The 27,241-nt window shown below is 39.5% G+C and overlaps 2 protein-coding genes across 2 annotated transcripts in view; one reads left to right on the forward strand and one right to left on the reverse strand.

Moving 5' to 3' along the window:
- Window positions 1–7,704, forward strand: part of LOC306878296 (kelch-like protein 32) — a 31,269-nt gene extending 23,565 nt beyond the window's left edge. The window contains exons 15-16 of the transcript XR_013784939.1: window positions 2,818–2,920; window positions 6,211–7,704. The gene's annotated coding sequence lies outside the window, so the exon portion shown is untranslated. The remainder of the gene's footprint in view (window positions 1–2,817; window positions 2,921–6,210) is intronic.
- Window positions 1,445–26,694, reverse strand: LOC306878295 (protein MMS22-like). The gene is made up of 25 exons (XM_079430550.1): window positions 26,629–26,694; window positions 26,100–26,297; window positions 25,888–26,013; window positions 25,743–25,795; window positions 25,571–25,658; window positions 25,320–25,497; window positions 24,215–24,308; window positions 23,992–24,122; window positions 23,791–23,904; window positions 23,539–23,715; window positions 23,389–23,451; window positions 23,114–23,233; window positions 22,174–22,409; window positions 18,233–18,742; window positions 13,206–13,393; window positions 12,737–12,887; window positions 12,534–12,652; window positions 7,010–7,149; window positions 6,776–6,932; window positions 6,485–6,654; window positions 6,148–6,359; window positions 2,727–2,893; window positions 2,011–2,107; window positions 1,760–1,927; window positions 1,445–1,625 (listed from the first exon to the last, which is right to left on the reverse strand). The coding sequence occupies exons 1-25, from the start codon at window positions 26,643–26,645 to the stop codon at window positions 1,550–1,552; spliced, it is 3,750 nt and encodes a 1,249-aa protein (XP_079286676.1). The 5' UTR covers window positions 26,646–26,694; the 3' UTR covers window positions 1,445–1,549.
- Between the last annotated feature and the right edge of the window lie 547 nt (window positions 26,695–27,241).

Genomic DNA, 27,241 nt, shown 5'->3' on the forward strand with positions numbered 1-27,241 from the left:
TGAGGTGACATGAATGCATTGATTTACACTGCAATTATAATTGCATATATAATATGAAATTATTGATTTAAATATAGCATTTTGAATAGAAATGTAGAAATATTATATAGAAATAAGTATTCTATATAAATAAAAATGGTTGGAAATATGAAATGTTTTAAATATAAAACTAAAACCGCCAGTAAGTGGCGGCAGTCACTACGTGAGTCATTGAATCATTTAATTCGTCCAAATGGACTGATTCATTCAGGAACCTCCAAGTGACTAACGGGATCTAAATGGATTAAGTCATTTGCTCAACCAATCTGTTCAAAATGGGATTTGTTCAGGAACTAAATTCCGCTGTTTGCCCGAAGACGCGTTCTACTAATTTTGTTTAGAGCCATTTTTCACAGGCAAAATAAAGCAAAAATAGACAATAGGTGCATCCTAAATCTCATACTTATGAACTATTCTATGACGTTTTATAGAATAAATAGTGCAAGTAGTGTGTTCACACTTAAAATTCCAAAGCAGAAAAAGTGCACTTTAAATACACAGAGGATGCACTTAAATAACCAAAAAAAAAAAAAAAAAAGTGTGCAATGTTGGACACTTCACACACTCAACTGTTGCAGCTTTAATTATGTTGCGAAGGGGGAAAGGCTGTCAGACTCCGATTATTAATGACAAAATAAAATAAAATTCATGCACTACATGTTTGAGTACATAGTGCACAAGTGTGTCGTTTGGGATGCTGTTAATGTGTTTAAAATGTAAGTCACTTAATATTAACTTGTTTACATAACTGTTGTATAGAGTTAATATCACATTTGCCACAGTGCTGAAATTCGGGAAAACAGCATTCTTGTTCATCTGGTATTACTTAACTTTACTGTATGTTTTAAAAGAAAAACTTGTACAAGGCATTATTTTGCACCTACATCTTTCCCAGCAGGCACACAACGACATAGGATGTTGATATTTGGTTAAATTTCGGTTGCAACATTGGGTAACCAAAATTCAATGTCAATTCAATATCTGTTAATCTCCAATACCATCAGCTGACGTTGATATTTTGTTGTTTTAGGTTGTGTTGTAAAGTAACCAAAATCCAATGTCAAGCCAACATCAAATTGACCAACCAAAATAGAAGAAATGGGGTCCAATGTCAACTTGACATTATTTCGACATCCAGTGCCAGCTGGGTTAATTCTGGCTTCATTTTGCACCAAACGACCTGCTTAATGATTCCCTCTGCCAGTGTCGCTCATTCACTAGCAGTCTGTAAATTCCTTCAGAAAACAGCATCTGGTGCAATTTAAAGTTTTAAAAGGGTTTACGTATAAAACTGGGACAAATGACTTAACATTTTTCTTATTTAGTATTTGGGCCTTATGGGGTCTCTCTTAATACACACTACCAACATAGCTTGATTCCCGAAGCCAGCAACAATGCACAGAACACAGGGTATTCAAACCACGTTTATTCACAATATCCACACATGAATCCACTATCAAGTCTACACCATGTACACGGTTTACATAAAAGTATTGAGAGTTGATGCAAGTCAATCTTCTTCTAAACTAATCATCTCAGCCTGTCCACTGTCTCCAAGCAGGGCCAAAAGCCTCCTATAGCCATTCCTAAAACAATAAGAAGATAAGAAGGAGAAAATGAAGCATAGTACAAAGCAAATGGGGATGCTAATGGATAGTGCTGGTTTTATCTTAAGTTTCTTCTCAGCTCTCAGCTGACATATAGGTTACTGTTGCTGTACCTGAGTGAGCTATTTTTTCCCAGACCTCTCTTGCACTCTGTCTTTCTAAGGCTCAGTGACAGAAAGGGAATAAGAGCCGTCACTGTGAAGGGGTGAAGGACAGCGACAACTTCTAGAACATTATACACTTGCTGGTCGTATACACCTTCATTCTCTTCCACGAAGGCCCTGGGAAAGAAAATAAAAATAGGTAACAACAGAACGAGAGAGTATAATCTCTAAGGCAACACTGATCAGTGTGGGTATCTTACCGTAGAATAGTAGTGGTGTGTTCACATGGCTGCTCTCCTACTGCAGCAGTGCACCGCTCCACAATAAGGTGCGTAACCTCTGTGCTCAGCCTCTTTACTGAGAGAAACAACAGGGATTTAATTAAATAAAAACAATGAAATACATTACATTTTAATGTTTTAATCAGGAGTTAAGAGGTGTTTATAAAAGATGATCTCTCTAATTGATGTGTTTCAATGTTTTAGCAATGTGGGAGAGACTAGAGATCACATCTGATTTCCCACCAAGTTCAAATGACCCTTTTTTGGTTTCTTTTCACACCATCTTAGTGAATGAAAATGGGAAAAAAATTAAACAGCTTACATTAACTGGATTAACTTCCATTTACACCTAGAGTGATAACTATAATAACTAATACCATTAAGTCAAAAAGAGTTAAAAAAAAAATTAATTGCTCCAAATCTAAGAGAATAACAGAGCCTACATAATAGGTCAGGGTCTGTAAAAAAAAAAAAAGTTTTTTAGCATTAAATCAATCGAAAGTTACAATTACAAAAAATTATATTTTTAATAACTGCTGTTCTTATCAACTTTCTAGTAAAAAAAATCCTGATAAAAACACTGACAGCCAATGACTTGAAACGGCATGGTGCAGTTATGTTGACAGAACACGTTAAAATACACACATTATAGTTGTTGGTATGAATGGGCCTTTATATAATTTGTCCTCGTCTACCTTGTGGTTCATTGACCAGCATCAGACAGCGCAGCACCAAAGGAAGTGGAACTGTGAGTAAGGCGGGATCTCTGTCACTGTTCCTTTTCAGGAGCTCCAACAGGAAAGAGAGAACAGCAGCGAGTCGAGGAGGAGGAGCGAGACCTTTAAACTGGAGGAAGTTCTCTCTGCAGAGACAATGTTATTCCTAAAAGGTTGGTCATCTCTTTTTATACTCACGACTATGAAGAAGCTACATATGATTTTTTGTATTGCTGTTCATTTAGATATACAGTATCTCACAGAAGTGAGTACACCCCTCACATTTTTGTAAATATTTTATTGTATATTTTCATGTGACAACACTGAAGAAATGACACTTTGCTACAATGTAAAGTAGTGAGTGTACAGCTTGATTTTTCAAGTTTTCCCACTTAAAGAATGGAGAGATCTGTCATTTTCATCGTAGGTACACCTCAACTGTGAGAGACAGAATATAAAAGAAAATCCAGAAAATCACATTGTATGATTATTAAATAATTAACTTCCATTTTATTGCATGAAACAAGTATTTGATCACCTACCAACCAGCAAGAATTCTGGCTCTCACAGACCTGTTAGTTTGTCTTTAAGAAGCCCTCCTATCCTCCACTCATTACCTGTATTAATTGCACCTGTTTGAACTCATTACCTGTATAAAAGACACCTGTTCACACACTCAGTCAATCAGACTCCAATCTCTCCACTATGAGCAAGACCAAAGAGCTGTCTAAGGACACTAGGAACAAAATTGTAGACCTGCACAAGGCTGGGATGGGCTACAGGACAATAGGAAAACAGCTTGGTGAGAAGGCAAAAACTGTTGGCGCAATTATTAGAAAATGGAAGAAATTCAAGATGACTATCAATGTCCCTCGGACTGGGGCTCCATGCAAGATCTCGCCTCGTGGAGTATCAATGATCCTGAGAAAGGTGAGGGATCAGCCTAGAACTACACGGGAGGACCTGGTCAATAACCTGAAGAGAGCTGGGACCACAGTCTCAGACCACAGTCTCAACGGTTACCATTAATAACACACTACACAGTCATGGATTAAAATCCTGCAGCGCGTGCAAGGTCCCCCTGCTCAAGCCAGCACATGTCCAGGCCCATCTGAAGTTTGCCAAAGACCATCTGGATGATCCAGAGGATGCATGGGAGAAATTCATGTGGTCAGATGAGCCCAAAATATAAATTTTTGGTATAAACTGCACGCGCTGTGTTTGGAGGAAGAAGAAGGATGAGTACAATCCCAAGAACACCATCCCAACCGTGAAGCATGGGGGTGGAAACATCATGCTTTGGGGGTGTTTTGCGAGATTTATTGTATATATTGCGAGATTTTGGGCAACGACCTCCTTCTCTCAGTAAGAGCATTGAAGATGGGTCGTGGCTGGGTCTTCCAGCATAACAATGACCCCAAACACACAGCAAGGGCAACTAAGGAGTGGCTCCGTAAGAAGCATTTCAAGGTCCTGGAGTGGCCCAGCCAGTCTCCAGACCTGAACCCAATAGAAAATCTATGGAGGGAGCTGAAACTCTGTGTTGCCCAGCGACAGCCCCAAAACCTGAAAGATCTGGAGAAGACCTGTATGGAGGAGTGGGTCAAAATCCCTGCTGCAGTGTGTGCAAACCTGGCCAAGAACAACAGGAAACGTCTGAGCTCTGTAATTGTAAACAAAGGTTTCTGTACCAAATATTAAGTTCTATTTTTCTATTGTATCAAATACTTATTTCATGCAATAAAATGGAAATTAATTATTCAAAAATCATACAATGTGATTTTCTGGATTTTTAAAAAATATTCTGTCTCTCACAGTTGAGATGTACCTACGATGAAAATTACAGATCTCTCCATTCTTTGTAAGTGGGAAAACTTGAAAAATCGGCAGTGTATCAAATACTTATTTGCCCCACTGTAACAGTGTAAATTTGCTGTCCCCTCAAAATAACTCAACACACAGCCATTAATGTCTAAACCGCTGGCCACAAAAGTGAGTACACCCCTAAGTGAAAATGTCCAAATTGGGTCTAAAGTGTCAATATTTTGTGCGGCCACCATTATTTTCCAGCACTGCCTTAACCCTCTTGGGCATGGAGTTCACCAGAGCTTCACAGGTTGCCACTGGAGTCCTCTTCCACTCCTCCATGACGACATCACGGAGCTGGTGGATGTTAGAGACCTTGTGCTCCTCCACCTTTCGTTTGAGGATGCCCCACAGATGCTCAGTAGGGTTTAGTCTGGAGACATGCTTGGCCAGTCCATCACCTTTACCCTCAGCTTCTTTAGCAAGGCAGTGGTCGTCTTGGATGTGTGTTTGAGGTCATCATGTTGGAATACTGCCCTGCAGCCCAGTCTCTGCTTCAGTATGTCACAATACATGTTGGCATTCATGGTTATCTCAATGAACTGTAGCTCCCCAGTGCCGGCAGCACTCATGCAGCCCCAGACCATGACACTCCCACTACCATGCTTGACTGTAGGCAAGACACTTGTCTTTGTACTCCTCACCTGGTTGCCGCCACACACACTTGACACCATCTGAACCAAATAAATTTATCTTGGTCTCATCAGACCACAGGACATGGTTCCAGTAATCCATGTCCTTAGTCTGCTTGTCTTCAGCAAACCGTTTGTGGGCTTTCTTGTGCATCATCTTTAGAAGAGGCTTCCTTCTGGGACGACAGCCATGCAGACCAATTTGATGCAGAGTGCGGCGTATGGTCTGAGCACTGACAGGCTGACCCCCCCCCCCCCCCCTCTATTTCCCAAACACAACCTCTGGATATGACGCTAAGCACGTGCACTCAACTTCTTTGGTCGACCATGGCGAAGCCTGTTCTGAGTGGAACCTGTTCCGTTAAACCGCTGTATGGTCTTGGCCACCGTGCTGCAGCTCAGTTTCAGGGTCTTGGCAATCTTCTTATAGCCTACACCATCTTTATGTAGAGCAACAATTCTTTTTTTCAGATCCTCAGAGAGTTCTTTGCCATGAGGTGCCATGTTGAACTTCCAGTGACCAGTATGAGAGAGTGAGAGTGATAACACCCAATTTAACACACCTGCTCCCCATTCATACCTGAGACCTTGCAACACTAACGCGTCACATGACACCAGGGAGAGAAAATGGCTAATTGGGCCCAGTTTGGACATTTTCACTAAGGGGTGTACTCACTTTTGTGGCCAGCGGTTTAGACATTAATGGCTGTGTGTTGAGTTATTTTGAGGGGACAGCAAATTTACACTGTTATACAAGCTGTACACTCACTACTTTACATTGTAGCAAAGTGTAATTTCTTCAGTGTTGTCACATGAAAAGATATAATAAAATATTTACAAAAATGTGAGGGGTGTCCTCACTTCTATGAGATACTGTAAATATGAAATCACATGACTCAAACCTCAGCACATGCAAAATGCTCCTCCTGAGTCTTTCCCCCTGTGGGGTGGGTGTTGATTCGCAGGCTGCCAGCAGGACAGGATGGTTGACCACCGCTCCAGTAGAGGGTGTGGATGGGAGAAAGCGGCTCAGGTACTGGGAAATGACACTGTGCAGCTGCTGCTTCAGGTACGCCCCCTGAGATTGGGACACACTCACCGCCACTGACAAACCCTGAAGATACCAAGACAATCTTAGTTATGACAAAGACAGGGAACTTCAACAATGACCTCAGGATATAGGGAAAGGTTTCAGTAGTCTGAATACAGAGTATGTATTGGATTTAGAGGTGTGTTAACCTGCAGGAACAGAGGCAGGCTTTCTTTGAGGGCTGATATAATTTGCGTGTGTGCTCCACTGTCCTGTTGGAGGAGAGCGTGGGGCAGTAACAGCACATCTACAATGCGGAAGAGCAGTTGCTGAGCTTTAGAGGTGGCCAACAGGTGGCTCCAGTGCTTGACCAAGCAGCCTGAAAAATATACAAAACCACCATAAGCTTATAGTACACAAAGTGCTGTTTGCAACCCATTATACTTTTGAATTTTCAAGTGAAAAACAAGATAGTGTACACTGAGTCAAAAGGCACCTACCTACAGTCCAGTATGCCAGCTGTAGACCCTCCCGGCTCTTGTTTAGCAGGTAAGGTTTGATATATTTGAGAATGTCTCCTACATACTCCAGTGCTCGGGACACCGCTGAAGAACGCTCAGAGAGGAGCTGGAGCTCACAGTATGATCGACCAACAGCCTAGTAAGGCACACATACTCGGTGTTGGAGATACAGTATGGCTTATATGTTAGAGCTTCTGGTTTGAGTGTGTGTACCTTGATGAACACAGCCATTGCAGGTTTGGGATCTTTGGCAGCAGCAGGATGTAGGCCTGCTCTCTGCAGTACAGACTCCACTTCTGGAAGTCGAAGAACCTGTCTGGTTAACTCGGCCAGCTGGTCATCCAGATTTCTGCCTGTACACACAATACCACAGCTGCTCTCTCTGACACACCCAAATCATTTTAATAATACCGATTCGCTATCACTTGTGAGCAAATTGGGGTTGAAGGAATAATTCAAGCAAAAAAAATAAATACAATTTATAATTTAGTCATAATTTACTAATGCACATGTCATTCCAAATATATATTTTTTGGGGGGTCTGGGAACGTTTCAGTTGCATTGCTGTTTATGCAGGGTCAGAAAGCTCTCGGATTTCATCAAAATATCTTAATTTGTGTTTCGAAGATGAACGAAGGCCTTATGGGTTTGAAACGACATGAGGGTAATTCATGACAGAATTTTTATTTTTGGGTGAACTAAGCAATTTTGACAGTAAAATCACAGTGGCTGATTTTTACTCTCCTGTGCTCCACAGAGCACTTCACACTCCAGTCCAGCAGGTGGCGTAAATGAACCTTTTACATAGGTTTTCCAAAAGTCATAAAATGTTAGAAGAACCACTACCAACTGAAGAAAAGACTGTTTTGTTTATTCACACACAGATGGTTTACTCGTAATTTGATGAAAAAAAAAAAAAAAAACGCCCGCAATGTTATTTAAAGGGATAGTTCACCCAAAAATTTTAATTCTCTCATTTACTCACCCTCAAGTAGTTCGAAACCTGTATGAATGTCTTTGTTCTGCTGAACACAAAGGAAGATATTCTGAAGGATGTGGGAAACAGAGCAGTTCTGCAGCACCATTGACTTCCATAGTATTTTTTTTCCTACTATGGAAATCAATGGGGAGAAATGGTGTGAATCTGAAGAGAAAGTAAAAGATGATTCAAGAGAAACTACAACTTGGTCAAAATAAAATTACCTAATAACCAAAATAAAAAAAGCACATAGAATGGGAAGGATGGTTAAAATTCTTAAGTATAAAGACAAAGAGGCAGTGCTGGAGAGAGCAAAATACCTCAAAGGCACAAACATATACTTGAATGACGATTTCCCGGAACATGTGCGTTTAAGGAGGAAAGAGCTTATGCCAGAATTGAGAGCTGCAAGAGAGAGGGGAGAGATAGCCTATCTTCGTTATGATAAATTAATCACATATCCATCATCAAGTCAAAAATGATAGCAATGGGAAATCAAGGTAGGCCTCTGGCTTCCTTAAGCAAGCTTGAAGAAACTGGATGAAATGAAGAATTATTTTTGCTAAATTATGTCAGTATCAATCAAGTTACCAAGGATTTAAAATATTTGTAGCCTTAGGAATAAACTTGTTGAAATATCTGATGTTTTGATTACAAATAATATGAATGTTTTAGCAGTAACAGAAACACATCTTGATCAAACAGTCTCAGATGATGTAGTAAATATGAATGGTTATAATATTTACAGGAAAGATAGAAATAAATATGGTGGAGGGGTTGCCATATATATTAAAAGTCATATTCCAGTAAAGATAAAACAAAATTTAATGCCTGTAGATGTAGAGGCTCTGTAGCTACAAGTAGTTACCATAAAAATTGGTTGTTGCTATACACCACCATGTGCAAATAGTTGTTATTTAAGTGAATTGTGTGATATGATTGATAATGTATGTGATACTGGAAATGAAATTTACTTGATGGGCGATTTAAATATTAATTGGATGTCTCAGGTTTGTCCCTTAAAGACTAAAGTGGTGAATGTAATTAATGCATGTAATTTAACAAGTTATTAATCAACCAACAAGAATTCATGTAAATAGTCTTGGTGTGAGAACATTTACTTGTATAGACCATATTTAAACAAATGCTGTGGAAATGGGCTCTAAGGGTGTATCTGTTCCTATTGGGTGTAGTGATCATACTATAATAGCGATTACTAGAAAAACAAAGGTCCCTAAAGGAAGACCAAAAGTAATTTATAAAAGATCATATAGGAAATTTTGTCAGAAATTACTTTGTAAAGCTGTAAATAATATATGTTGGGCTGATGTTTATAAGGAAGATCATCATGATGCATTAGCAGCTTTTGAAAGATTATTTTATTCTTTGGTGGATAAACATGCACCTATGAAAAAACACACAGTGAAGAATATTAGGGCACCATGGATTGATAAATGAAAAGAAAGGGAAGTGGTGTGTGGCCAAGTATGGTGACCATACTCACAATTTGTGCTCTGCATTTAACCCATCCAAGTACACACAGTAGTGAACATATACCCAGAGCAGTGGGCAGCCATTTATGCTGCAGCGCCCGGGGAGCAGTTGGGGGGGTCGGTGCCTTGCTCAAGGGTCTCACCCTAGTCGTGGTATTGAGGGTGGAGAGAGTGTTGGTTATTCACTCCCCCACCTACAATCCCTGCCGGACCCAAGACTCGAACTAGACAGGTGAGTAATTTTTTAACTAAATCAGATTAAATGGTTGATTATTTTAATGACTTTTTTTATAAATAAAGTACATAAACTTAGAGAAGAAATGTTAACTTAGAGAAGAAATGATAAGCCAGCCCTATGCTTTGAATTTAATAAAGTAAATGTACAGTCATGGCCAAAAATATCGGCACCCTTGGTAAATATGATCAAAGGCGGCTGTGAAAATTAATTTGCATTGTTAATCCTTTTGATCTTTTATAAAAAATAAATAAATAAAATCACAAAAATCTAACCTTTCATTGGATAATAATTTAAAATGGGGGGACATATCATTATGAAATAAATGTTTTTCTCAAATACACGGACACAATTATTGGCACCCTTAGAAATTCTTATGAGTAAAATATCTCTGAAGTATATTCCCAAACATATTCATAACTGTGCATTGGTTTAAAATTGATCTGACTAATAGGAGGCAATGAGCACTTTATAATGGAAGTTATTCGGAAGTGAAAGATGTGGTGTGCCTCAAGGAAGTTGTCTAGGACCATTGTTATTTTCTATTTTTACCAATGATCTTCCTTTGGTTTTAAAGCATGCAAGGGCAGTTATGTATGCAGATGATACAACATTATATCTACCAGCAACATCGATTGAAAAATTATCTGCTGATTTAGATGAGGAGTTACAACTAGTGGTAAAGTGGGTACAGAATAATAAGATGGTTCTAAATTTGGGAAAAACCAAAAGTGTTGTGTTTGGATCAAAATCTAAACTTAAACTTAAACCACAATTAAATTTGTCTGTAAAGAGTGTGCCTATTGAACAGGTAGAGGAAATTAGACTTGGAGTTATTCTAGACAGTATGCTGAAGTGGTCAACACAGATAGAAAATATGGTAATAGTTATGGGAAGAGGTCTATCAGTTAAGAGATGTGCAAAAATGTTACCACAGTATTGCATCTCTCAAATTGTGCAAACAATGGTTCTTACTTATCTGGACTACTGTCCAGTGGTATGGTCGAGTGCATCAAGTAAAGACTTAGAAACATTACAGTTAGTCCAGAATAGAGCTGCATGACTAATTCTGAACTGTAATATTATGAGAATGCACAAAATTCTAGGTTGGCTACTGGTGAAGGATAGGGCAATTGTTTCTCTGCTTTGTTTTATAAGAAACATTTCAGTATTGAGAGTTCCAAGTGTATTGTACTGTCAACTTTTGTATAGTAGTGCTAGTCATAATTTTAACACCAGGCATGCATCAAAAGGATATTTTTTGCTTCCTGTTTCAAAAACTAATGCAAAGCAACGGACTGTAATGTATAGAGGAATGAAAATATGGAATGAATTGCCATCGGACATTACATGTTTTTTAATAAGTAAAATTAGCTTTAAAAAATGGTTAAAGATGGTACAGTACTCAGTAAATTGTTGATCTTGATGATGTGAATGAATTTTGGGTTTGTATGTTTTATTGTATTGGTTTTTATTGTTATGGATTAATGTAATTTTGTTTTTTACTTGTTGAACCCCAGGAAGAATAGCCACTACCTTGGTAGTGGCTAATGGGGTCCAAATAAACAAACAAATAAATAAATAAATAAATGGTGCCCCAAAACAGCCTGGTTACTTACTTGGTTAAAGCGTCTGCTAAATGACTAAAAGTAAAAAGTAAAGAGTGTAAAGACCATCGACTCTACTGTGCGACTCCACCGGACTAGGACACCGGCAAAGGATATAAGTATCGCTTTTTTTTTTTTTTCCTTTTTATGTTTACTATTGAAATGTTGTTGTATGCATGTCAATTTTATTTAATTTCTTTATTTTCTTAAATGGGTGTGTCTAGAGTATTTACAGAGTGTTAACTTTTAGTTTTTCTTATTTGTAAGTCGCTTTGGATAAAACTAAAAATAAGTAAGGTTACAAACTTTCTTCAAAATATCTTCCTTTGTGTTCGGCAGAACAAAGAAATTCATACAGGTTTGGAACTACTTGAGGGTGACTAAATGACAATTTTCATTTTTGGGTGAACTATCCTTTTAAGTCCCACCTTCTAGAAAAAACTGAGCCAATCGACAATTAGTAAAAATCATCACATCATTGTAGCTGCTGTTAGAGGCTCCTAGTTCTTATATAAATTTGTGACTGCAGTGGTCTTGCATGCCCAAAATAGCAGACCATAAAAATTGCAAATATGGCCTATAAGTGAACTGAATTTCCTTAAAAGGGACCGAAGCATAAAGTGCAGGATAGTGACAAGGGCGAATTATTCCTTTAAAGTCCGCGTGAAATCAAAATTGACTATTTATTTTGTTAGCGCACATTGCTATTTTTGTGGTGAACCATTCATCCATGCAAGTCAATCAAAAAAAAAAAAATAGTTTGCCTTCATAATCTTTAATCCAAATCTGAAATCTAAAATGATGGGCCTTCTCTGATGACATCAGTTTGACGGCTTGGGCATGAGTGTGACATCCTTAACCACGCCCCTCCAACTGTCAGTGTTAATTTCTGAATGAAACGCCTACTATACTACATCCAATCAATTCGCAGTAGAAAAAACAAGCCATGCCCTCTATTTTCCTCATTCAATATTCTGTTTCTCTCGGAAGTACGTCACAATACGGAAGTAAAGACGGTCGCAAACTTCTGGTTCACGCGGGCTTTAACCACTTGACATACCATGCCCGCTATTACTTAAAAGGATAGTTCACCCAAAAATGAAAATTGTCATCCTTTACTCACCCTCAAGTAGTTAAAACCTGTATGAATTTCTTTGTTCTGCCGAACACAAAGGAAGATATTTTGAAGAAAGTTTGTAACCAGGCTGTTTTGGGGCACCACTGACTTCCATAGTAGGAAAAAAAATACTATGGAAGTCAATGGTGCTGCAGAACTGCTCTGTTTCCCACATTCTTCAGAATATCTTCCTTTGTGTTCAGCAGAACAAAGACATTCATACAGGTTTGGAACTACTTGAGGGTGAGTAACTGATGACAGAATTTTCATTTTTGGTGAACTATCGCTTTAATGAGCTCTTTGTACCTGCTCTTGTATCTGGAGCATCTTGGCTTTTATGGAGGTACTGTTGTAGAACACAGCGGATCCAGGCACGCACACACAAAGCCTGGGCCAAACCTGAACCTGGCCCAGAGCTGACCCAACTGTGAAAGAAAATTTTTGAGCTCACAGTAAAACCAGTCCAACTATGCACCGGAAGAAAGAGTAAATGGAGAAAAGACACTCACCCATTTTGCAGCAGGTGATTTAGATAGTGGGTTACCAGCAGGGGGTGGAGCATTTCATCCCAGCCGAAGCTTTGCATAATGTACTGGATGGGGTGGGGCTGTAGGTTTTGAGGGGCAGAGCCAGGCATGTCTAATGCCAACAGTGTGAAGCCTAATAGCATAAAATACTATTAGATTTTACACATTCGTTCCCACATTTCTACCTTTAAAAGAGCTACACTTACAGAGCAAGAAAGTGAGAGCAGGTCATAATATTTCTCAAAATCAATCAAGCCCCCCCCCCCCCCCCCCCCCCCCCAAAAAAATAAAACACACACACTAATGAGTTGTCCTGGATGCATCAAAACGACTGCACATTCATACAATTCCCTTCTATTCAGCTCTTTTAGAGCAGAGCCCACAGAGAAAAGGCAGCCATGCAAAGAGAGCCCATGAGAGAACAAGAGTCAATTTTCTCCGTTTCCCTGACCTGCTGCGGCGTCTGCGAGCTGTGGTGGGGGGGTCTGGGAAAGCCTCATGCTGCACAGGAAGGGAAAGAAGTGGGACCAGAGCGCTGCTGCCACCGCTTGGTGGCGCTCTTTAGCCACGCTGGGGAGAGGAACCCAACTGGGAGAGTCTACAGAGTGAGACGGTTGGCCACAGCGCTGGTGAACTCTCCTAAAGAGAAAAACGGAGAAACAGATTAATGCCAAATCACACACTTCAAGACTCACAGTTTTTCGGCTATTGTGTTGGTGAGCACTCTATGCAATGAATCCCTCCAGAAGCAACAAAACGGGGAATAACCATCTATAATAAATTGATAGCGGTTACATATATTACATAAGTATTATATAACTATTCTGAATACACTAGCAAATGTTCTTTTTGGTAACATTTTATTTTAAGGTGTCCATAATACAGAGTAATTACCTAGTTAAGTACTTAGTAGCCGTTGTACTTACCATGTAACTACATCATGGAACAGCCTGTGCTTCCAGTTTGTAATTATGTAGATGTAATAGGTAGCTAATTTACATATGTAACAAACCGAGTCTGTTACACAGCTACTTATGTGACCAAAAGATTGTTACATATGTGTTGCAGACTTTATACAACGTAATTATAAAATGTAAGTGCACAGACATAAGCTACTTAAAATAAAGTGTATCAAGATTGTACTTAAGTGTACTTCATGTGTATCTATACTGTACACCGTATCCAGCTGCACCTTAGTTTGATTTAATCCACCAGTACACAGCTAAAATACATGTAATACATTTCTAATTACAATTACATAATATTACACAAACATAAGCTACTTAAAATAGTGTATCAAGATTGTACTTAAGTGTACAAGTAGCTGTGTAACAGACTCTGTCTGTTACATATGTGTAACAGTAGCTGCCTATTACATGTACATAATTACAAACTGTAATTACAGGCTGTTCCATAACTTAGTTACGTGGTAAGTACATTTTATTTCTTGTAAGTACAACGATTATTACTATGTACTTAATTAGGTAATTACTCTGTATTTTGACACCTTAGTGTTACCTTTTTTTAATGTTTTTGAAAGGTTTTTATGTTCACAATCACAGGCTTAAATTTATTTGATAAAATAAGGCAACTTTTTTACAGTAATATTGTGAAATAATCTATTTAATTGAATGGTTTCCTATTTTAATGTTAAAATGGAATTTATTCCTGTTATGGCAAATCTGAATTTTCAGCCGCCATTAAACCAGTCTTCACTGTTACATGATTGTTCAGAAATCATTCTAATATTGTGATTTGGTGCTTGAGAAACATTTGTACTGCTTAATATTTTTGTGATTATATTTATAAAAATAAGTTAAGAATAGCAATTATTTGAAATAAAATCTTTTGTAACATTGTAAACATCTTTACGGTCACTTTTGATCAATTTAATGTGTCCTTGCTAAAATTAATTTCTTTAAAAAAAAAAAAACAATTCTTGACCCCAAACCTTTGAATATTCTATAAAATATTCATTACATACATGATATATCATATATGATAAGATATGATACATACATGTACACACCTGATGACTGCATGGACAGATTTTAGACAAGTTTGAAATTTATCGTAGTGTCATTGGCTTTTTGTTGCAGACTACAAGTGTGAGGAGCTTTAAAATTATTGGCCCTCTCTTCCTAAATTCAGTTCTTGTGTTTCATTCCCCCATCTCATCTATCCAGATTCGTCCATACAATTTCAATCTTCCTTTCTCTTTCCAACCTTCTTAAATGTGACTGCTGCCTTTCTCACTGTCTGTATTATCTCCGGCCCCCTCTGCCCTCTTTTCGCTACGAATTCTCCTCATCTCTCCGGACAGAGGGATTAGGTAGAGTGTGCTGGTGTGGGGCAAGCGGTTCCTCCATGGCCTGGCGGGAGCTGTGAGGCTGGGTCTGAATGGGAGGCTGAGAGCACGAGTCTGGCTCTGCAGCGGCTGGCATTAGCTCAGATAAGCAGCTGAAGGGGCTGTAATCTCATTTAGACTGGAGATGATCCTCCTGTCCTGTCATTCTCAGCGATGAAAGTGAGAGCGCCAGGAAAGGGCTGGGGCCAGCATCACGTGTGCGCGCACATGCACACCTTCCCGCCTTCCAGCAAGGTTGCATCTAATCCACGGAGAGCTGAGACAATCGATTAGAGAGTGAATTCATTAGCTTCGTTACCGCGGCAGAATGGGCCTTTCACACCCATCAACCCTCATTGTACAAGACATCGTCAGAGACCCCACTTAATCCCCTCACTGCGGTGTTTTACACGCACACACCCCGTACCATCTGAACACTCGTTTAATCTCTCCCCGGAATGCAGCACAGATTTTGAACGCACACCTCTGGAACGTACACATCGACTTACACGATCACGCTGGGCGCCTTCGTGTAAACTGACACACGGAATCACACACTCAGATAAGCATCATGAGCATGCCATCTGACACTATGCATAAGCTCTGATATCTCCATATCGCTCAACACACACCCCGTTGATGGAGGAGCACGTCCTTCACTGTGACATTAAGTAATGGTGTTTATTTCTGACCATGCATGTGTTATAGTATCAGCTAATATCAGCTAGCCTTTCAAAATAGCAAGTAGGCATACTAGAGTGGGGACAGACGCCATGAAATCCAAATCAAACTTTTAGACCGTGTCTATAAGCTCTTGAGGCTAATCTATCTGCTAGTGTGCTTGTGAAAACAGAAGAAAAAATTTCGCTTTCCATTTCAATAGTAAATATGTCAAACCATTTGAAGGTTTTAGGCTATCAACATCAATGTTTGAAGGGTAAACTGTGTAGTGAAGAATTATTGAGTGAAATTCCCATCAGTAAGGCTGTAGGCTCTGTTTGCTCAAGGGAACATTTCGGTACAATTAAATGTAATGCAATATGCAAGCATGCTAAATATTAATTAACAGCAAAATGAATCCCAGCTAAATTTCCAAAGCAACAGTCAAAGACCTACTGAAATCAAAATTTCACTTGTGTATTAGCTATATGCTAATTCAGGGGTTTTCCATCTTTTGAAAGTGGATTATTATAAAAATTTCAAATAAAATGTAATTTACAAATCTGAATTTTCAGCAGCCTTGATCCGATCTTTATTGCCATGTGATCCCCCAGAAATGTCTTCACTTTTCAATAATTTAATGCACAATTAGGCCTACTGAATAAAATTATTAATTTCTTGCTTTTGAATGGCAATGTGTGCTGATAGGTGTTGGTCATGCTGATGTATGTATATTAAAACTTACTTATGTTAAAAAAATAACTGTGATATTAAAAAGACATGCCGTTTAAAAACTAACTGAAAAAACATTTTTTTTGGTCCAAAGCATATTTTACACTTTTTTTTTTTCCCCTCTGGAAAATCTTGTGCAAATGTACTCCTAAATATTGACAAAAATAATACAAAATGTCATTCTATTCCTAGAAAACATCAAAAACACTGATGACTCATGTTGCACCACACAGATTTTTATCCAAACAAAAGCTCTCAAGAATGAGAATATCTGGAGTTACCATCTGCAACTCACTAACAATAGAAAATAATAGTTCATAGCAGTGATGTAATGTAACCCTGTTCGTTCTTTAAAAATAGTCAAGAGTTGAATCACTGAATAGGTTCAACTCATTAATAAACCTTCAGTCTAAATTTACTACAATTCTTGCATCCTTTTAAAGCTATTTTGTCCTAACAGTTTAAATGAATAAAAACAGTTTTGTGTTCTTAAATGAGTTTGACAAACAGCCCCTGCTGTGCTGAACAGAAACATAGAAACAATTCTCAATAGAAATAATTCTCACCATCTCCCTTCTTACCCTCAGTGTCACCATGCTCTCCGTTTCTCCTGCACGGTGAAAGCGCAGCGGGAAGGAATCGGATTAATCGATTGGCGAGAACTCGATTAGTCACTTGGCAAAGGCAACGCCGTGCTGCAGGGGTCACCATTGTGATCTCACTGCCCACACACACAGAGGATCGTGGCAGTGAATGCGATGAGGAGAATTAGAGCGTGACTAGAGCCTGGCCTGTGTTATCTGCGTGAATCATCCGTCAGTTACAGTCTGCCTTACATCGCCCCATAGCCGCGTGCTGGCTAATTCACGTAAGGCTTGCGCATGATGTCTCCAACCTAACAGCCGTAATGAAGCCAGGGTTCAATTTACCGGACCACATAATAATGCATTAATTGTGTCAGTGAAAACGCATTAATAAAAGCGATACAACAGAACCACGGTGAAATTAAGAGTAATTTGTAAGAACACGTTGAAGAGCGCCCCGTCTCTTTAAACTGGGTCAGCGGGATCCTGGTGCCAACATGAGACTGTTCGGGAAAAAGTTGCTCGACTCAGTTTTATCGTCCATTAATGTGCAAATGAGTGGCCTCCCACCCACAGATCCTGCTTAGGAACTGTGGAAATTAGTAGTGTTAAAGTGAATCAAAGTTTGATTTGGGTAAAATGAGAAGAGTGGACACTTAAGCAGTGGATTCTTTACCTTGGAGGTCTGTGTGTGTGTGTGTGCGCTTTCAAACCCGGACACCTTACTCGATCGCACCCCAGCCACCTCTGACCATGTTAGCCATGTAAGGCACACCAATGTCCCTGCCATGAACTCGTCCCTCCCTTCAGCTCAGTCCACACTCAGCTGTCTCCAGCCAGGATCGGACCCATGGGCCGAAACTCAACACAACTCTCTTCCAGCACCTGTACAGGCTGACCCGGGTGCCGCGGGCCCCTAGTGATGCACAGGGGACCTTAAAGGGGCTCTGTGCACAATGGATAAGCTTATCTCCACACTACGTTGTAACTACTGCACAATCAAGCCATTGTAATATACAAGGGATGCAGGGGAGAGATTTGAGCTGCGCAGGGGCCAGGGTGCCATATGTATAAGCTTCTGGGATCACTGGGGATCCACTGTTTGAGGAACCAACACATCTTAACGTCTAAAGTAAAGCGTGTGTGTACTCTCACCGTAATTGCGCCAGCACCGTCTGCAGGAAGCCCAAAGCGGAGCTGAGCTCGGACTGACGGCAGGCAGGCAGCAGCAGTCCAAAGCCCTCATTCAGAAGCTTCTCCTCTGAAAGCGTAAGATTAGGACTCGTCTCGAACACCTCGCTCACCCCCTCCAGGTACGAGCTAAGTGGAATCCAGAGAGCTAGCTTGCGCGAAGGCTCGGTGGTCTTCAGGTAGAACTCACGGGCCGCTTGGCTGAAGTAGGCGGCCAACTGCTCCGCCAGTGCGCCAACATCCAGTCCCTTCTCCAGATAGAGCAGCACGAGAGCCATCTGGCCCCTCCACTGCAGTGTGCGCAGGGCCGGGGGCGTGGAGTCAGCGGGCAGCATGGCGAGTAAGTCGCACGCTCGGCTGGCCACGTCCTCCAGCTCTGCACACTGCGCCAGGACCAGGAAAAGCAGCAGGAAGTGCAGTAGGCCCGTGTCAGAGAGCTCCGTCATCCGCTTCTGGTGGAACTTTGAGTAGAGTCTGTGGACACATGAGACAGACATGGTCATAATGTGGAATAAAAACTGTGTTGATACAGTTTTCTAAACAATCAATCAATTTTAAATGTTCATATTTCCTACAGTTCAATTACTGAATCTGATTATCTAAAGCAATGTATGGAGTCTAAAATTCTGAGTCTGCTAGTAAAATGGTTTTGCATTCATCAAATATATGTTATATTTAAGGATGTTTTTTTTTTTAGCTGGCTCACTTTTTCACATACATATACATACATACATACATATATATATATATAATACAGTTGAAGTAAAAACATACACCTGAATTACATACACCTTTCAGAATCTGCAAAATGTTAATTATTTTACCAAAATAAGAAGGATCATACAAAATGCATGTTATTGTTTATTTAGTACTGACCTGAATAATATATTTCACATAAAAGATGTTTACATATAGTCCACAAGAGAAAATAATAGTTGAATTTATAAAAATGACCCCGTTCAAAAGTTTACATACACTTGATTCTTAATACTGTGTTGTTACCTGAACGATCCAAAGCTGTGTTTTTTTTTGTTTAGTGATAGTTGTTCATGAGTCCCTTGTTTGTCCTGAACAGTTTACCTGCTGTTCTTCAGAAAAATCCTTCGGGTCCCACAAATTCTTTGGTTTTCCAGCATTTATGTTATCTTTCCACACTGAGGGACTCATATGCAACTATTACAGAAAGTTCAAACGCTCACTGATGCTCCAGAAGGGAAAAGCCATGCATTAAGAGCTGGGGCGTGAAAACTTTTTGAATTTGAAGATCAAGGTAAATTTAACATAATTTGTCTTCTGGAAAACATGTAAGTATCTTCTGTAGCTTCTGAAGGGCAGTAATAAATGAAAAAAATATGATATTTAGGCTAAAAAAGAAAAATGTACTCATCTTCATTCTGTTCAAAAGTTTTCTGAAGGATTTTTCTGAAGAACAGCAGGCAGTTTAATGGTTCAGGACAAACAAGGGACTCGTGAACAACTAGGCTTATCACTAAACAAAAAAAAAAAAAAAAACACAGCTTTGTATCGTTCAGGTAACAACACAGTATTAAGAATCAAGTGTATGTAAACTTTTGAACGGGTTATAAATAAAAGTTATAAATTCAACTATTATTTTCTCTTGTGGACTATATGTAAACATCTTTTATGTGAAATATATTATTCAGGTCAGTACTAAATAAACAATAACATGCATTTGGTATGATCCCTCTTATTTTGGTAAAATAACATTTAGCAGATTCTGTAAGGTGTATGTAAAGTTTCTACTTCAACTGTTTATTTGCTAGAAATACAATTTTTAATTAAATATTTTAAGTGTTCATTTTGTTTTAATTTTCTTCACAAGATTTGCAATATGCTGGAACAAACTTATCAATACATCAAATTTATAAACACTTTTGCTGGAAAACAATGGCATGAGATGCAAAACATTGCTGATTCATTTGTAATTTAACACATTCTTTAGGATGTTTCAAAGGCTATCAAAAGTCTTTAAACAAATCTACCTGGAGACAACAATCAGTAAAACTAAACATTTCATGCCATCTTCAAGTTTACAAGGAATACAAATGGGTGAAAATATATCAATGAATGTCAAAATAGTACTTCACACTAGCTTTGTGTTTCCATCCACCTATTTTTATGAGCATTCTGAAAATGTGCATAAAAAAAAAAAAAACTTATGCTCTCAACTAAGTTGGATAAATTTCTTATCTGGTAAGAAAACATGCGCATAAACTAAGATGGAAACACTTTTACCAAATAAATAGACATGGACTGGACAAAAAACTGGACCAACCAACAGACGGATCTCATGGCACAGCATGCTTGAGCAAATTCTTGTCAAAGTGCTTTGTTATAATTAACTCCCAGAACTGCGTTTCCATGTAGGCTCTGCAAATAAGATAACATGACCACATTTCGTCTGAGCGCAAATGTGTATAATTTTTTGTATACAAAATTATTATATTATACAGTGCCTTCTCCTACTGCAGCAAATTAATTATTTTTTTTCGTGATATTTAGCTAAAGTTTATCAGGAAGTGACGATTTTGTTCACTTCAACTCACTAGATGGAAACGGTGATTTATTTGCAAATGTTTTATTTGATATTCCAATTTTGCACAAAGTTTAATTCGTAAGTTTGGATGGAAACATAGCTACTGTGGGTCATCTTTGTTGTGAAATTTGTATTGTGATGAGTAGTTGGTGATAATCAGCCCTGATGGTACAATCAATGTCTATAATACGCCAAATTTTCCTCATTGACTCAAGACTTATCAATATTTAATTAATTCCAATTATATTTCCACCACACAAATGCTGCCATAACTTTAAAAAGCTGTTGGGGTCCATCAGGATCAAACATTTCAACCTAAGTACTCAACTCATCGCTAACCTCCTCCAGACGTTCAGTCTTCCTGGAAAGCTATGCCTGTGAGCAGCATGTGCAAGTTTGCTTATGTGTGTGTGTGTGTGTGTGTGTGAGAGAGAGAGAGAGAGAGTGTTGTTTGATCCTCCGGGCACCACGGTGAAATGCCTTTAAAAGACCATGTTAAATGTCAGAAACACTCAGGCACACAGTGGTAGCTGCACTGTCGTGTGCGGCTCAATTTGCTGCAGCACAGAAGGAGAAATCAATATTGACCCCCCTACGCTCCCCCCTTCTTTCTACTGTTGACTGTTTGGCCCAAACAGAACCCTGCAGGTTCCATAACAAACACACTGCATTACAAGCAGGCCTTTGAGCACCCGTTTAATGTTTGGACAAAAACACATCACGCAACGCTGCAGGGAGTCGAGCCACGTCCCTGCTACAGATAGACGCGGTGCACAGAAGTGTGAAGCAAGCTTTTAGAGACTGACCCGAGATAGAGAACGAGCCAAAGACGAACGGAAGGCTGTCGAGATATTGTTTGCGTTTTTTGCCTGTCTGTCTAGTTGTTTGTTTGTTTATCATGGACAGCTTTTTTTTTTGCCTGCCACGAGCAGATGCTGCTCATTCCCAGAGTACGAGCTTGAACGCGCTCCCTGCCGATCTCATTAATGCACCGTGCCTCCCACCGAGCGCGCTCCAAGCCCGAGTGCCATCAGCGCAGCTCCCCGTGTGGCACGTGTGTTTGTGTGTGTGTAGGGGAGGAGGTGGTCCTGGAGCCGGCCAAGTCAGCCCCCGCCCCGGCATTGCTGGAAGCCCGAACACCTGCGTTAAGGTGAATTAACCGCTATGCTCATTAGCTAATTAGCCTTCGTGCTTGCCGCACGGCTGAGCACGGTCCAGACCGTCCGTTTCAGCCTCCTACCAGAGCTCCACCAGGCAAACCGAATTGGCGACTGATCTGAAATCAGAACGTAGGGGTGACGAGGTCTAAACTTTGAAAATAGGTGTGAGTCTCAAGGCTCATTCTCACCTGCCCTTGATCTGTCTCCAGGGGGCACCGCCAGCATGTTCCTGGCTCAGGTGAAGGGCCAGAATACGTAGGAAAATATGGAAGGAGTTGGTTGAGCAGTAGAGCTGCGTGTGAGAGTTGGAGCCGACAGATGCAGGGCTACAGCAGCTCTTAGCCTGCTGCAACAGACAGAGGGGAGTCCTGCTGATACTGCCGAGCCCCGACACACCTAACCATGGCACGGAGAAAGAGCTGTTCTGCATACACATAAAAGAAGAGAGTTCAGAATTAGAAGTAGTACTGAAGGGTGTCTTTCACACTGATAAAGTATAGTTTAACTGCAGCATTAAAGTGTAGTCCACATCAAATGTTTTTCAATATATTGAGTACACTCAAGTCCAACATTAAGAAAACCTGCGAAAAATCTGATTCAGCAAGGATCTAGTTGCTATGAAACTACAGCTGATATTGTAGAGATCACTAATGAAAATGCTTTCATTTTACATTTTTCCAATTATTAATTATCAGCACAACAATAGTTTGAGTGAGTTTAAATTATTAAAACATAATATTAAATTAAAATGCGAATGTGATCTTGCAGTAATTAGCTGATATGGACATCACAAGTAAATATAAATGTAGTATAATTAACTTATTGAAATGATCAAAACTAATTACTTTGAACTTATAAAACTTGTTTACGTACAGTATTTAAATGGGGAAAAAATGTGGACTTCTGGGTCCCACGGTACGTCGTGTCTTCAGTTACAGAAATAATATTTAATGTCTATGTGATCTTGCAGTAATGCAGTAATACGGACACCCCAAGTTTAAATTAATATAATATAATAATTTAAATTCATAAAACATCATTGTTTCCGGATTTAAATAGGGAAAAACTCAGAATCCCACTGAACATCATGGCTTTAATAACTAAAAATAACTTGCAGTAATGACTTACTAGATTTTTGCTGTAATACTCCCAGAGCGTTGTGACAGCACTGACATTTGGGCCCCACATCAAGCTGAGGCTGAGGCAGCAGTGGACAATCATTCGTATCTGCTCTTCCTGTGCAGCTTTCTGAAAATTAATCAATAATATTTACCTTTCAGAATACACAATGTGAACACAGTGCAAAAAGGTATCTAATGCCATTCATAAACAGACAAGACAAACAAGCATATTAGCCAAATAAACACATAATACACCGGAATATGCAATATTATTTTAATCACCTTTGGATCACAACTAGACTTCAGCAGCCCCATCACAAAGCTCCAATTATCCTCAAGTTGTTTCTGAAACGGCAACAAACTCCCCAATGTAATATTCATTATTAAAATTAATAAAATCTCATCATGTGATACTAGTTTGTGTTGATCTACCTCATGTTGAGCAGTGCCATTACGGTTGTGCATCCCAATCTGGGCCAGGTGTGTGAGCAGCCACCAGGTGAAGCCGTCAGGGTCTTTACAGTGCATAGGGAGACCTGTGTCACGGTCTCCTGAAGGCGTCCCCTTCAGGACAGTCTGCAGCAGGGCATTTACATAACTCCAAAAAGACTGGATTGAAAAGAAAAATCTGAATCAAGAATCATACGAAACAACCATCTATGCTGAGATTGTGTATGTGCTAACCTGAGTGTGTATGGTTTTGCTCCTGTGCTCCAGTAAATGTATGAGTAGAATCCATAATTCCTTTGTGCAGAGGCAGTGATAGTGATGGCTGTTCAAAGTCTCTGTAGGTCTCACCTAGAGAGAGTGAGAGAATGAAAGATTGTTCTACCGCCTAACCTTTACACCACAATGTTTGTCATGTCTGTTAAATAAAACACACACCTTATTATATTTGTTCATGGCCAGGCCAATGAGATCACAGAAGAGGTTGTTGACCTGGTCCTCAAACAGACTGATGTTTGTGAGCGTCTCGCCTGTCAAATTCACGAACTGGTGCGCATAAACTACCTGACCTTTCAAAATCACCAGGACCCAACACTCATTAGTATGACGTCCAAAATTCAGGACACATGTGCGATCTAGAGACTGAGTTACTGCAACATACCCATCATCCTTTGCTCCAACAGGTGCAGGATCTCCAGAACAGACCAGTGGATGTCCAGGTGCAGATGCAATAATTGCCAAGATGGAGGAAAGAGCTGTAAAGGGGAGTTAGATTTTTTTCCTTATGCCACTTTCTTTCACTACTAGGGAGAGTAATTTAATACTGTATTAGTTTTAAACCACACTGTATTTGGCCATCAACCTTTTAAAAGTCCATCCAAAGAGGCCAAAAGTGTGACAAACTGCTCCTTTTAATGAAACCATCACAACAACTGCCATCAGAATAATGCATTGCATTTTAAAATGTGTTTAAATAAAGTTATTTTAAATTGTAATAATATTTTCCAATATTACTGTTTTTTTTAAATCAAATATGTGTAGTGAGCATAAAAGACCTCTTTCAAAAACATTTTAAAAACCTCAGCAAATCAAACTTTTGAAGAGTAGTGTTTGTGTAGAAGAATGTAGCTGTATATTAAGTATTGTTACATAAATGTAGTCATATACTGAAAATAAAAATGATCTCTCTTCCTGCGTTGATTTAACATTCATTTAGTGACAAACGGTGTGTCTTAATTATTTTAATTGCATTTAACATTTTTAACCTACAGTACTTGGCAACAATGCCAGTTCAGTCAAAATATGGTTCCTCTGGAAAAAAAATAATAAGTCTCTCTATTTAAGTAATAGTTCAACCACAAATTAAAATTCTGTTATCATTTACTATTACGCACTCTCAAGCTGTCCCAAACCTGTATGAGATTTCTGTTTAACATAAAAAGATATTTTGATGAAGGTGGGAAACCAAACAGTTGCTGGTCACCATGAATTTACAAACAGAAAATAATACTATGGAAGTCAGTGGGGACCACTGTTTGGTTTCCCACCTTCTTCAAAATGTGTTCTATTGTGTTCAGAAGAAGAAAAAAAAATCCTATAGGCTTGGAAGAACTAGACTAGAGGGTGACCAAATGATGACAGAATTTTCATTTTTGGGTGACCTATCCTTTTAGGCCATTAATACATAACAAGATACTGAGAAATATCATCAATAGGCTAAAACAAAATTTATCTTATGAAAATGGGATGAAAGTGTTCTGCAGTACCTTTCCCTGATGCTGAATCATAAGAGCACTCTGGATGTTGGCTGGCAGATTTTTGATTCGTCCAATAAGCAGCGTGATACTGAAGAGCTCCTCCACTAAGACTGAGGGCAGTTGAGCCTCTGCATCTTTAAAGGGATGAACAGGACCTTCATCTAAGGATTGTGTGGGCTCCAAATACCTGGAGAGCAAAACACAATGTGAAACCAGTTTCGGTTATTATTTCGCTACTACCAAGCCACAGCAATCTGTACCTGTAAATGAAGACCTTGATATAGCTGAGGAACAGCACACACTGCTGTCTCAGTTCCTCTGCCTCATAATGAAGACTGCTTGCTTGACCTGAAAGCGTCAAAATACAGTTATTCATATTTCAGCTGCAATACTGTCAGACTCTTCCCAAAAAGTCTGTCTCCAGATGCTTACCAAAATCGTGTGAGCTGGACTGCACCAGCGTCTCCAGTTCTAACACCTTTTGTCTGAAAGGAAAGACAGATTGTCAAATTAGCAGACTTCCTGTTTCAGCAGACAACATGGCAATCCTCCAGAGCCAACACACCTGCACTCCTACCTGAACAAGCCAAACAGAAGTTTGGTAGATTCTACCAGCGCGGTTTCTGTCACCCATGGGAAGTCAAAAATATCAACCGTGTCCCCCTCAAAATCTGCAGGAGCTGGATCGAGCTTTAACAGCAACCTAAACATATAGAAAAGAGGATGTAAGTTTAACAGACAAGTTGACACAGAGTGTATCATCATTATAATAACACCAGGACTTAGTACCTCTTCAGGGCTCCTCTGCTGATGTAGCCATTTGATGACAGTCGCCCTGTCTCTTCTCTACCTGGTTCATATACACAGGTGAAGCAGGGAGGCCGACTGGGAGCAGATTCACCATAATGATCCAGAGCAGATGGGGATACAGGTGGGGTGAGGGACTGCGAGAACTCGCCTTCCATGTCAACAGGACGGCATAGACCACTGGGAAGAGTTTTGAAAGAGACAATGAAAATAATGCAATAAAACCCCTTTTAACCTCGAATTAGACGATTTAATGTAAATTATAAACGAAACACATTAGCTTGGCTAGGCTGTAAGACAACCGTAAACCAGGAAAGACCAGCAAATATCTTCGGCTGGTTTACGCTGTTATTTTTTAGCAGTGAACACTTCTTTTTCAGATCTTTTTAGCGCTATATTTGTTAGCTATAGACCTGAAAATTGTATCAGCAGAAAGAGGAACCATCTCATTTTTAACAGATACAACAATTTCAGTCATTTAGGATCTAAAAACGTTTATAATAACACTTACTTCAACACTGTTGACATCTGCTGTGTCTATGAACGACCTTCCTCCCAGTGTGTATCACTTGCACTCCCGCGCTATCACTGCGCATGCGCAAGGACGTGTCGGTCATCCAAACCGCTATTTGATTGGTCAGAAGTTCTCGGGGGGGCGTGGTCAAACGCAATGCAAACAGTGATTGAAACGTCGAAATATTACTTTGTGTATTTTTGTCTTTGTTAGAAATTAAAGAACGCGCAACAGATAAAACGGCAATATTGACATTACGTGCAAGAAATTAGTTATTGCCGTTTAAATCACAGCTCTAGTCTGGTAGTAAAGAAATAGGAGAGGTGATTTTGAATCGTGATGCATTAATATGTCTTTTGAGTTCCTTGGTCTGCCCCTCATTACTCCGGTCTAATTAATAACCAGTACATCACTGTTAAGTAAAATTGGACCCAGGGTTATCCTGATTTCCATATGCAGATGTATCTCCGCCGGCTGCAGCTTTGGCCATCACCATGCATACATTTAAAAGCATCTTTTCAGTCCCCGCATCTGAATGCAGATATCTCGATTTGATCATCTTTTATTCGACGCTCAGGTCTTATCGGCTAGATTTATCTGCGAATGTCAA

The sequence above is a fragment of the Barbus barbus genome (assembly GCF_936440315.1).
Source record: "Barbus barbus genome assembly, chromosome: 12".
Classification (NCBI taxonomy): Eukaryota; Metazoa; Chordata; class Actinopteri; order Cypriniformes; family Cyprinidae; genus Barbus; species Barbus barbus.